Source organism: Phalaenopsis equestris, unplaced genomic scaffold (assembly GCF_001263595.1).
Source record: "Phalaenopsis equestris unplaced genomic scaffold, ASM126359v1 Scaffold000061, whole genome shotgun sequence".
NCBI lineage: Eukaryota > Viridiplantae > Streptophyta > Magnoliopsida > Asparagales > Orchidaceae > Phalaenopsis > Phalaenopsis equestris.
Genome location: NW_018164503.1, coordinates 1500607 through 1514064, shown reverse-complemented (window position 1 = coordinate 1514064; position 13458 = coordinate 1500607). Strand labels below are relative to the sequence as shown.

Below are 13458 nucleotides of genomic sequence, written 5' to 3'. Positions count from 1 at the left end.
AAACTCCTCAAAGTTCCTCTGAATCTCTTTCTTTCTTTACAACACACAGAATTCCTCTTCGAAGCGGCAAGGAGGAAGAAATCTCTCACTTTCCCTCCACTCTTAAAATCTCTTGAAGAATTCCTCACAATCTAACCCTAAAGTAAACTCTCTACACACTATTGTGGCTCTTGGACGTTGTTCTAATTTTCCAACTCCTTGAACTCTAGAGCCTTCCTCCTCCAATTTTTGACCAAAGTCTTCTTTTAAAGTTGTAGAAGAGTTTTCCCAAGAGTTGCCTAAGCATTCCTCCAAAAATTGTCCACATTCAATGCACCTTTGGAAATAACTGTCGATCTCGCCGTCGGCGGCCTCGAGGGCGCCGTCGGCGGGCCTTCTTAATTATTTGTCTGGAGTCTCGGGAAAATCTCGCCGTCAGCGCCGTTGGGCTCGTCGTCGACGCCTTAGTTCAAATCTTTACATTTTGGTCCTTTTCGCTCCAACTTCGCTTCTTTTTGCATCTTTTTGCTCCAATGACCATAATTCATCATACCTGCAATAAAATATCAAAAATATCTTTCTTTAAAGTGCAATATCATAAAAAAACAGTGAAAAATAGTTATGAAAATCTCAACATATATTCCTTTGGTCAGAATGACATAACCTGATAACAGTATAAACCCTTATCTGTTTGAAAAAAGGCGGCATCCTCATCCATTGGGTTTATCTTTATTTGATTGTACCCTGAGTATGCATCCATAAAGTTTAGCATCTGATGTCCAGACGTGACATCGACGAGTTGATCTATGCGCGGGTAGAGAAAATTATCTTTTTTGGCAAGATTTGTTGAGGTTTGTATAATCGACACATACTCATAAACCACTAGTTTTTATCATCATGACGATATTGGCCAGCCATACAAGATGATGTTCTTCCCGTATGAACTTTGCTTTGAGAAGTTTGTTGACTTCTTGTTCTATAGCTTGTGAGCGATCTATGACAAAATTGCGCTTCTTCTGGATGACCAATTTAAATGTCGAGTCTACCTTTAAAGAGTGCATGATTATTTCAGGGTCAACTCCAGAAATGTCGGTCGGGGTCCATGCAAAAATGTATCGATCCTCTGGAGGAGATCTACATATTCTGACCTTTGCTCATCGGAGAGTAAGTAACCAAGCTGTACTGTTCTCGATGGGTGTTCATTAGAAAGTTGGATGTGAACCAATTCTTCCACTGGAGAAGCTCGTTGAGATATACCTTCATCTAGAAGATCAAATTTTTCGATGCTAAGTGTCACTTATGGGTGTGGCTAAGCTTGCTTGAGGTAGCATGATTGTGCTATCTATTGATCTCCTCGCACGACGCCGACCCCTGTTGGAGTTAGAAACTCGAGCTTCAAGTGTAGCATAGAAGTCATGATGCCAAAGATGATTTGTAGGGGTCTCCCGAAGATGACATTGTATGCTGATTCTGACTTGACAACGATGAATTGGATTGAGCGAGTTATCTATCAAGGAAAATCTCTCATGAAAACAAGAAGATTTATTGTTCCATCGACTCTTACTGGTTGATTATCAAAATCTTATAGTGGCCTAGATGTAAGTTGGAGTCTTTTCCTTCTCAATCCCAAACTAAGGAAAGTGGAGTGGAACAAAACGTCAACATAGCTCTCATTGTCGATCAGGATCCTTACGTTGTAACAAGGTTCGCCAATTTCTGCGCTAATGACAAGAGGATTTTGGTGGGGTACTCGGACTCTTAAATCAGAATCATCAAAAGTGAGGTTCAAGGCGTAATTCCTTCTGTGCTGGTTCACCAGATGTAGTGATAAGAAATTGATCAGTCAACAACGGACCTCCTGCAATCGTTTGAATTTTTCCCACAACTGGGTGACTTCCATGTTGCTGCCTTTGTGTTTGTTGCCCCCCAGTGAGAGCATTATTGCTACCAGTTAGTTTGTTTTGCATAAATCGATCGAGATATCCTTACTGAATCAACCTTTCAGTTTCTTCCTTCAGTTGTTTACGCGCTTCAGTGGTGTGTTCACGATTTCGATGAAAATGACAATATTATTCTTGATTTCCTGAGTTAGATTTTAGGAGGTGAGTCCACTTAACAATTTGCTCATCTTTTATGGCCATCAAGATGTTGGTACGTGACATGTTGAGCGGCGTATACTCTTTTTTGGGTTGATATTCAGTTTGTTGGCCCGTAGGTTGAGAAAGGAGGTCACGATCCCTCTGTTGTTCGGACTTTCTCCGTTGCGAAGATTGATTATTATTTATAGTGTTATCCTTGCGCTTTCTCCCAAATTTTTCAAACTGCTCTTTATATGTCCTGATGGCCTCGTTCTCAGTGATTTGGGTCTCAACACGGTGGACAATATCAGCATAAGAACGAACTGTCACTCGCATTAGTGATGAGTAAAAAGGTCCTGGGCAGAGCCCCCAAAGGAAGACTACCCTTAGTAACTTCATATACACTCATGGAATATGACAGACTTCAGTAGAAAATCTGTGGAAGTAGTCCTTGAGCGACTCTCCTTCACTTTGACGAATTCCCGAGAGATGGGATGAATCTTTGACGATCCTTCGATTTGCGATGAACTGCTCCACGAACAGTCTGACAACCTCGTTAAAGGTGTTTACAATGACCCTTGGCAGAGTGTAGAACCAGATTCGAGCTTGTCCTTTAAGAGTAACCGGGAATACTTGACACAGAAGCACATCAGAGGCACGTTGAATGTGCATGATGGTTCGATAATGATAAATATGTTCGTAGGGGTCGGTTATCCCTTCATATGTATCGATGTTTGGAAGTTTGAAGAATGTTAGAATGGGGTGTTGGAGGACCTTATCCGCTAAGGGAGAGGATTCATGGATGTTACGGTGAGTGTAGAAGCGATCATTTTTCTCTAAGGGGAACTCTTGCCGAACGAGGCGTCGTAGTTTATTACAAATGACATCATCTGGAATGCCAAGAAGATGTGGCGATGTCAGGTGAACTGCTCGAAATTGATGAGTGAAACTTGCGGTATCTAGGAGTTCAACATCACTACCTGACAGAGAAAGTGTTCTTTCTTGAGGAGGGGGGCCAGTGCTAGTTCTTCCGAGCAATATGTTTCTCGTAAGTCGCGGAGTTAATGATATACAAATTTCGTTCAATGGTGTAGGCAGCGGTTGTTCATCCCCACGTAGGAGCTGTAGGATCTCTAGTTGAGATTCCTCCATTCTGCGCATTCAATCTTTTATAGAAGTACTCGAAACGTCTTCGTTGGCGGGATAACGTCTTCAAGGGCGGGAAGATGAAAAAGCATGCTCCCCTTGGCTTCGTGACTGCTCCCTGAAACGTTGGGTGTTTGAGCGGGATGCTCCGTTGTCACGAATATTGTGTCATGTGGCCATGTATTAAACCGCGTAAGTACTTCAATTGTGGGATTGAAACTTTCCCACGGACACAGACGACGCTAAACTGATGCGGGTTAGAAAATTCGTGGCGGTAGAGTAACAAATTATCGGCTTGGCGTTGCACGAGGATTCAACACACACTCAAATGAAAGGGAAACAACTTGTGATGACACTATAAATTTTTATGTGAAAAATCTGTAAAGGGAAAAACCACGGGGTCTGCCCAGTTATAAAAATCCATTGTAGGTTGATTATTACAGAGACCCCTTCTCCCACAAACGGGAAAAGAGTTACTAGATTTTCCAAGTTGCAACGTCGACTGACGACGTCTGGTCAGTGGTGATCGGCGGTGGTCAATGACATTCGATGACGGTCGGTAACGACAGTCGATGACGGTCGGTGATGTGTGATTGACGGAGGTCAGCGGTGGTCGACGGAGGTCAGCGGTGGTCGCCGACGGTCAGCGGTGTCAGGGATGATGTTGGACTTGAGCTCCTTCTCAAAGCCTTAAGTTCTCTCTCCAGCCTCCTCTTTCATGTGAGGGGTGAGTCTCTATTTATAGTGTTATGAGTGCAATTAATGCATGAATATGAACTATTTTGATCGGATGATTCTGAGAGCTTCCCTCGACCAAATGACATTTGATATGAACATTTGAGTGTCTTAACGATGTCAGAATTGACCAATCTTAGGCTCATTAGATTCGTCTTATCGAGATGCTCGATTCGACTATGAACTCGCTAGATTGGACATCCGTTTGACCTTCCAAATGTGTCCGAAAATTCTACAAGAGTGGTTTAATAATTTGATTTGAGCTTGATTTGACTCGGATTGGACTAATTTTTATATCATTGGGTCCGTCTCATCAAACCGGTCAGTTTGACTATAAGTTTACTGAAATCAGAGCTCTGGATGACTCTTAATTGAAGTTTGAATGTTTCTTGCTCAAAAGATTGTCTCGAGATTTGTGTCATGTTTTGAGATTCGTGAGGTATGATGAAAATTTGTTGGTGGCTTATCAAGATGCATTATTTTGATACTTACTCTCTTATTTTTAGACTTCGTATTTTTTTTAAGATCTGCTATCTATATCTATCAATGATGGCTAGAAATTACTTCAAATGGATGTTAGTATTATCTTCCGCTATGCTGACCTTGTTAAAATTTTTTATATGTAGCAATCTCTAGGTATGTTGCTAAGGTTTCGATCAAATTTGATATATTTAATAAGATCTTGTTGAGATTGGCCTTCACAATATCACACTCCCAAGGGTCTGTTAACTTGATTGAGTCTACTAACTTAGTAGCCTATGTTGATGTCTTTCTTTTTAAATGAAAGATTAAAAGGTAATACCTAATTCCCTTAAAAATGTTTTCTAACCAAAGATCAGAGTTTTCTAAATACCTTATGGGTGCTTAGTTTGGTTATAATAAAGTATTTCCTATCTCAACAAAATATATTGATAACCTCCAAGGGGAAACTGGTCTCTTTGGTTGTAAAAATATGGCTAGCGGAGAAGAATTATTTTAAGATGTTTTTTGTTATCACTGGTTAGTTGGTAAGTTAATCTGATTTATCGTACTCTATATTTTTTTTTGTCGTGGAATTGTTAGTCATCACATGTAAGCTTTCAAACACAAATCTTAAGAAATTTTTATTCTTCTCCTTGGATATATCAAGAGGTCCCCAGAAAAAAAGACTTAGTTACACTAAGCATGAAAATTGTTACTAATCTTCCTAGTTTTGAACAACTTCCTAGTAGTTTCACCAAATACTTGGGACAACTTTCAAAATAATGCTGCAGGCCATATTTAACTGATAATATCTTCTTTTAACATATATGGAAGATCCTTCTGCTGAATAAAGACTGAACTTTTTCTCTCAAAACCAATGAAAGATACTAAAATAATTGTTGTTTGTGATGTTCAATACAAGTTTCGTTACTGTGGGCAATTTGTCTAATCTACTACATCTGAGTCAGCTCGACTTAAACTTGGAAGAGAATATTGGTTAGGGAGATCAACTGTATGGATTTGTTTTGCTAAAAAAATTCTTTAATGTTTCATTCACTTTGAAAAACTTTTTGGGGCTTTTGAGAAACTGTTTTTTCTACTGCAATTTTTGGAGATTGATGTGAGATCTGCATGATATATGTGCTAATCATTTCTAATCTGAGCATATATACTGATTGCCACCCTATTTTTTTGGTCATTTTTACTTTCCAATGTAAGGTTTAAGCTGCTATACTTTATCTTTGTGATTATTATGTTAGGTATTTGAGTTGAGTTCAGCTCAGGGACCTGAGCATGGTTTACAGTTGTTCAAAAAGGTGCGGCACTTTCGAATCCTTGTTTGTGGTGGAGATGGAACTGTTGGTTGGGTGCTCGATGCTGTAGATAAGCAGAACTATGAATCTCCTCCACCTGTTGCAATTCTTCCTGCAGGCACTGGTAATGATCTTGCAAGAGTTTTATCATGGGGAGGTGGTCTTGGTGCTGTTGAGAGAATGGGGGGTTTGTGGTCTGTTTTAGAGCAGATTGAGCACGCAGCTGTCACTGTTCTCGATAGATGGGCAATAACCGTAGAGGATTTACATGAGAAACATATCCGACCTCCACGGTTTATGAACAACTATCTTGGTATTGGGTGTGATGCAAAAGTTGCTCTTGAAATTCATAATCTCCGTGAAGAAAATCCCGAGAAATTTTACAACCAGGTACTTAATTTTACTGTGTTTCCAGTTTTGCATTTTTTTTTCTCCCATCAGGCACATCTTATGATAATACATAATAAAAACTTTTATGGAAAGTATTCTGAGGTAGTTTTCAGTTACCTGATGTTGCAGTAAAAGTTGATGCCTGGAATTAATTTGGCTCGTATTGCAATAGTGAATTGGTCTGCCATATGATTAAGAGATCAAATTTTGCCCAGTCTTCAAGAGTGTTGGCCACGTTTAATTTATTTTTGGAAGATTTACACGCATACTACTGATTGACACTGTTTTGGGGCTCTTAGAAGGTGTTCATAAAAAGGATATAGCGAGGAGGTGGTTGTGAAATAGCAAGAGAATGATAATATGTAAGGTCGACGACATTTGGAAGAGGATAGGAGTTGTTTAATGGCTGTCTGGACTGAAAACAACAAAGAGAGCCTTGAAACGGCGAGGCATGGCGATGTGATTCACCACCTATTTTTGAACAAGCTATAGACACTTCATTTGTATAAAGAAGATGATACAAACACTCCTTAGGATAGAAATCAAGGATTATAATCTCCAAAATATATAATACAAAACTATAAGTCTACTAAAACAAAAAATAACAACATATAAATAGTTCACAAGCAAAAGAAACCTAATCCTAATTAAAATAATATTAAAAAAAGGAGGCCACAAGGGATTGACGACAGCACAGGCGGGGAAAGTTCCGCTGCAGCGCCATTTCAGCTTGCGGGATCGTAGGATCTCGTGGTTCTGTGGGATTCTGCAATCCTGGATCGCGGAAATATTGTGGGATGCTCCTTCGTCACTTATTTCCTTTGTATTTACGTATCTAACACATAAAGTCAATCTTTACATACATACCACCTTACTTGTGCATGAAAAGATGTATTTAACTTTTTAAGCGTTAAAATGATGGTATTTTTTTGTGATAAGATTTGGGTGGTATAAATGTTCAAGATAAAATTTAGTTGTTAGATTTGTAATAAATAGAAATGAAGTGTTATGTATGTAAATGCCCCTTTAATTACTACATGGCAATTTGCACAGTTTCACAGCTACATAATTTTCCAAGAATTTATGTTTATGATGGTGACTTTTTGTATAGTCAATATCTTTTAAAGGTAAGAATATGAAGTTGTGTCTATTTTAGTCTAAAAATTTTTAAGTGTTTAATTTAGTTTCTCAACTCACTAAATCTAAACCAATTTAGTTCTGCACTTGCTGTCAACTTTTTCATTTCTTTGTATAGAAATTGCTGGAGGGAAGCTATTCATGGGACATCTCGAACTTTTAAGTTCAATCTCATTGGCTTGAGCTTGTTTTAAGTAGTGAAATTAGCCTTAAAAAGTTGTAAATGCCTTCATAAAAAGTTTTTCACCATTAATTTTCAGTTAAATAAAAATTCGATGATCTGAGGGACCAAATTTAACACCTAAAAACGTTTGGGACTAAATAATGCACCATAAAAACTCCATTTTGATCATTTACTGACAAAGTAGACCTAAAAACATTTGGGACTAAATTATACACCCCTAAAAACTTTAGGTTGCATTTTGATCATTTACAAGAAGGTTGGTGCAAGCTGATAATGCTAGTCAAAATGACTTGAAAATTAGGTTTAGATTAGAATGAACCGGTGTTCCTCTCTAATTAAACATGCTAGAAATTTTATTTTCTGCTCTTCTAGTTAAGAAATACATTTGGAATGATGGATGCGTAGTAACAAATCACTAATAGCTTGAAAATGGTTTTTTTTTTTTTTAATCAAGATAAAGAGAAATCTCGGCTTTATTTTTAGCAATAACACTGCTTGATATAATAAATGTACATCAGGGAGAAAAGGGAATGCTTTTACATGGGGAAGCTTTGAATTAATATTATGACCTAAGTGGAAAAGGGCCGGAATTAGCAATGTTTACGAAATATTCACAAAGATTTAATTAAACCAATAATGTCACAAAATCATTGGTAACAGAGGTTCGAAATGAAGATCCAATTAATTTTGAAGCATATTTTTAATTTTTTTGGTATCGTTATTAAATTGAGGGAGCTTGGCTCGTCTGTTGGTGTTTCTTTGTTGGAAGTTGCTTTCATCCATATTTATGCTAGCCTCTTAGAACATTTCACTCATTGAAAGCAATGTAAGCTTGGCTCCCAAGGGTTCCATTAAGATCTGATTTATTCTCTTATTACAATTATATGTTTTACTCTTCTATCACATCCTTTTAACATATTACACTTTATGAACTAAGTTGTGCTTATTTTCTAGAACTCAAATATTGATCGGATTCATGCAGTTTTTGAACAAGGTGCTCTATGCACGAGAAGGTGCTAAATTTATCATGGACAGGACATTTGCTGATTTTCCATGGCAAATCAGACTAGAGGTTGATGGCACTGAAGTAGAAGTTCCCGAGGTCTGTTCCAACCTTATTTTCAATGTATATGTGTGTGTGTATGCTTGTTTCTTGACTCTTCACATCCATGGTCCTGAGACACAATGAATTGAAAATAAATGTTTAAAGTGCCAAAATGATCCCCTACTTATTACATTTAGCCATTTTAGTCCCAAAGTTTGTAAAAGTTCTGTATCCTCAAACTCTTGTAATGGGAGCTAAAATAGTTCTCATTGGGCGGTATTTTAACCCATATTAAAAGAGTTTGTGGATTTAATTGGCACTTCTATAAACTGAGGAATTAAAAGGACCCCCTTGCGAAGAGTTGGGGGATCATCAAGGGGGTCCTTTTGTCACTTTTCTCGAAATTAAATTAACACGTGCTAAAACGATACTAGTTAAAGTTGCAAGCACCATATTCGCTTTCACTTTCTTAAAAATTCCTTGATTTTTATGCTAGAATTTGTTTTTATATACAGTTGTTTGCATGTCCAAAATAGCAATCTATACTTTTAATTTTTTTAGCATGTGGAATGACTGTGTCTATATTATGCTTTAAGAGACTAAATTAAGTTATCTTTAACGTTATTAATGTCTGGGCTAGTTTTATATTAGAACAAATTTTCAAGTGTCATCGATAGCTGACTTTATGCACTTTTGTAAGGGTTATTTGTTTGGTTGGAAGTGTTTAAACCAGAGTTCTGGAGTTGAGTTCCATTGAATTATGTTTTAAGTTATTTTAGTTTGTGTTGCAATAATCCATTCCTTTAAAAAACCTAGTTTTTATTGTTTGGGTTGCATTTATAGACACCAGTTTATCAATTTGATATTAGTTTATTCTTACGATAAGTAAAAGCAATATTCTAACACATCATTCCTTAAATATTCTTTTATTTATAATTAATACTGTGCAAAAACCAAAATTTATATGATTTCAGATCCCTCTTGAATGAAACTCACTTCTCACTTTATGAAAACCAGTTTCCAAAATAACAATATAAACTCAGTTTGTGAAGTAAATTATAATCACTTACACCCACTTAAAGAAAATAACTACCCCTTTTTGTAAAAGATTTTTCATTGAAGATTACAAGCCAATTAATGTGGTCTATGGTAGGCCCATGAAATGTCATTTCGCTTCCTTTTTTATACTCAACGTTGAAAGAAGTATAGAAACAAATTTATATCCGAGATTCTCTACTACTCAATTCTATATCAATCAAAAACTAGGAAGTTGAGAACTCTTTTTGAGAGATCTTAACAATGAGCGGAGAATTGTCTTCTCTAAAAATGATGCTAGGTGAGGAGGTGGAAAGATCAGAAGGTGGGTTTCGAATTTTTATTAGCTTGAATGAACCCACTGTCGAGGTTAGGCTAGAGTTTATAAGCCCCTAGTTGTATTTGGACTTATAGGTTAATTCAACAATGAGAAGGTGGCTATAGGAGTCCTGTGAGATAAGATCGGAAGGTGAAATTCAAATATATATTTTTTAATCCTGAAGAAACTTGGTTAAGGACTAACGAGATTCCAATGAGTCATATAATTTGAGTTATATAAATGATCCAAATTTGAATTTTCTTAGGAAGGCTCGGTACTTCTGTTGATTTAATATGCGAAACTTGAACATAGTTCATTCAAAGGTTTCTATGTTCCCTAATTGTTCTGTAGGATGCTGAAGGTGTTCTTCTTGCCAATATTGGTAGCTATATGGGAGGCGTTGATCTGTGGCAAAATGAAGATGAGCATTATGACAACTTTGATCCACAATCGATGCACGACAAGATCCTCGAAGTTGTTAGCATCAGCGGAACATGGCATCTTGGAACGCTTCAGGTAATCATTCTAAAGTTCTTCAGTGAGATTTTTTTTAGGCATTTACATACATACTTCCTAATTTCTTATGTACTTACATATCTAACACAATAAAAATTTACTTTTTATATTTATACCACCCAAATCCCTTCCATCACATCAAAAATACCATCATTTTAACTTTCAAAAAGTGAAACATACCTTTTCATAAGTAGGAAAGGTGGCATGCATGTAAAGATTGAAGTTTATGTATGTAAATGTTAACATTGAACTATTTTTATTCAAGATTAATATTTAAAATTACTTGTGATTTTTGATTTGTGGATTGGATAATTTGGTTTGACATGATGATTTTCTTTTATTCAAGGTTGGACTTTCTCGAGCAAGAAGGCTGGCTCAAGGACAATCTATAAAGATTCATGTCTTTGCGCCCCTTCCAATTCAAGTAGATGGCGAACCTTGGGTTCAACAACCTTGCACACTAAACATATCACATCATGGTCAGGTGAGCCTCAGATCATGCAAGCTTTTGCTTAATCGTCTATATAGCAATAAAATTTGCATATTATATCGGTAAAATGCATGCGTACAAACCATTTAAGAAAAACTATTTATGGATGATACTCGTTTAAATTCTAAAATATAGTACATATTTGATAAGAAAATGGTCATAAATGGTTTCATGTCTATTTGTAAGGGCCATAGTCCCATCAAAGTGTCCAATTCATTCCATTTACTCTTCAAATATGATCTAAGGGTGGTTCCACATTTAGAGTCACTTTTTAATCTGAAAAAAAATTCACCTGAAATTCACAAGGAGGTCCGAAATGATGGCGTTTTTAATAAATAAAATTTTAATCTTCTTGATCTACAAATTTATGAACTTTGCATGAAATTTCTTTCAAATGAAACAACAGTATCGTCTTTAGAACTATTTTATATCTTATTTGAAATATAAAGGGATTATATTTAACACTTTAATTATTTTAGGACTAAAATGGACCCTTGTAGATAATTCAAGGAGCATATTGATTATTTTCATGTTTGATGATGATGCTTCCAGGTTTATAAAATAAAATTTCTTCAAATCTCAAATTGGCAGGTTGAGAATAAGTTTTTATTTAAATTATTATTATATATATATTAATTTTTTTTCCACTTAGATTAAGCTAATGAACTTTTTTTTTTCCAAATTTTCTACAATTATATGACTTGTTAATTAGTCCTTATGTTCTATTAAAAGATGTGGCCTCTTATCTTTGAAATAACTTCCCATATTTGTCTATTGTAGCTCCCTTACCATCACTAGCTTGGGATTAAGAATTTTAAATTAATTGTGTTATTGTTGTCATTATATAGGTAAAATGCTCATAATGACACTTGCATTGTTGGGCTGAGGGTCATTATATTTTAATAGAATACACCTATCACAAGACATCATCTTATTGTAGTATTTAAGGCATGTACATTTCTATATTATCTTTTAAACCTGTGAACAAGTAATTATCTTGCTCATGGGAGCCAAATATTGCAAGGTGTGAACTCTGTATTATTCAAAATATTTATGCATTCATTTATCATATTTTTTGCATATCTTTTTGTACATATACTTTAGAAAAATGGCAATTCATGATTTTGAAATAAGATGAATTTTATCTTTCTTTTAGGATCCGTTTTGAACAGCTTTTTGACTGTTTTATTTTTCAGACTGCTACCACAGCTCTATGTAGGGAACTGATTTTTTAATGCTTTCTAGAAATTTTTGTTGTAGAAAACTATTTTTTTCAATCTGATCTATTAAAGTGTGGTGGCTGTCAGAAAGTTGTTATTTGACTTTTCAAAATTAAAATAAAATTGTAATAATCATGCAGCTTTTATAATAACAACTTCTACTACAACAACTTCACAACTACTTCTTCAAACAACTGCAGCTGCCCCAAGTAACAAATATCATTTATTCAATCCTTTCTTAATGGCAAGGTTGCAATATTAGTAACACCAAATGTATATATAAAATGACATATCTGTCAATGCATCAAATTTATGAGAATGATTGTACTTATTAAAAGATAAAAATGCAATATTTGCTCTGCCCTTTTAATCCTTATATTCCACCTCCTTAAATTTAGTTCCTGTAATCATAAAATAATTTCTTGTAAGATATTTATATTGATTTATTTCATTTAGCAATACATTATCGCACACCTACAATTAAAATTGTTTTGTGATCGGAGTTCATTTACTTAAATTAGTTGCAATCAATTTTTAGGAAGATTTGCATATATACCACTCAATTCCCTATGTATTTGTATATCCAACAACTAAACTTTAATTTTTACATCTGTGTCATCTTACCTATGCATGAAAAAGCGCATTTTACTTTTAAAAATTTAAAATAGTGGTATTTTTGTTTGTGACATAAAAGATTTGAGTAGTGCAAGTGTTGTCTGGCAACGGATCATATTTAAGCTATTAGGATTTAGTAAATCCCATAAATTCAGATTTACTAAAGCCTGAATAGGTTAAATCCCGAAAATTGTCTGGCAACCGATTTGCTATATCCCGAAAATTTACACAGCGAGTGGATACGGATTTATCAAATATGCGGCTTTATTTTGTCCAAAATGACCATCTGGCAAGATTTACAGCTGAAATTCGGGGGCTAAATCCATTGCAGGACAGCACCTAAATGTATAAAGCAAAGTTTAGGTATTCGATACTTAAATACATAAGAATTGGGTGGTATATAAATCTCCCTAATTTTTATTGTATTGTTAATTTCAATTATATTATGGTTTTTGGTTGTTCTAAAAATTTTCTAGTGAATTTCTTTGATTATATGATCACAATGGCCCCTGTTAGATATGATTCTAAAATCTCGTAAGTGTATTATGAGTGTTATGACTTTACTATGACATAATAATTGTTTTATATCATCTGTATCAGGCGTTCATGCTGAAGAGAGCAGCTGAGGAGCCTCTGGGTCATGCTGCAGCTATAATCACAGATGTGCTTGAAAATGCAGAAACAAACCATGTCATCACCGCTTCACAGAAGAGAGCCCTTCTTCAGGAAATGGCACTTAGGCTTTCATAGTGCTCTCTTCTCTCTTCAACTTATATATCTATCTATCTTTCTAT

At 35.6% G+C, this 13458-nt stretch overlaps 1 protein-coding gene across 2 annotated transcripts in view; it reads left to right on the top strand.

Moving 5' to 3' along the window:
* LOC110019563 (diacylglycerol kinase 1) overlaps positions 1-13441 on the top strand; it is a 19923-nt gene extending 6482 nt beyond the window's left edge. For both annotated transcript variants that reach the window (XM_020717281.1, XM_020717280.1), the window contains exons 4-8: positions 5660-6103; positions 8407-8526; positions 10175-10339; positions 10686-10823; positions 13265-13441. In XM_020717281.1, the coding sequence (XP_020572940.1) occupies positions 5660-6103; positions 8407-8526; positions 10175-10339; positions 10686-10823; positions 13265-13414 (1017 nt within the window). In that variant the 3' untranslated portion in view covers positions 13415-13441. The remainder of the gene's footprint in view (positions 1-5659; positions 6104-8406; positions 8527-10174; positions 10340-10685; positions 10824-13264) is intronic.
* The last annotated feature ends 17 nt before the right edge of the window (positions 13442-13458 follow it).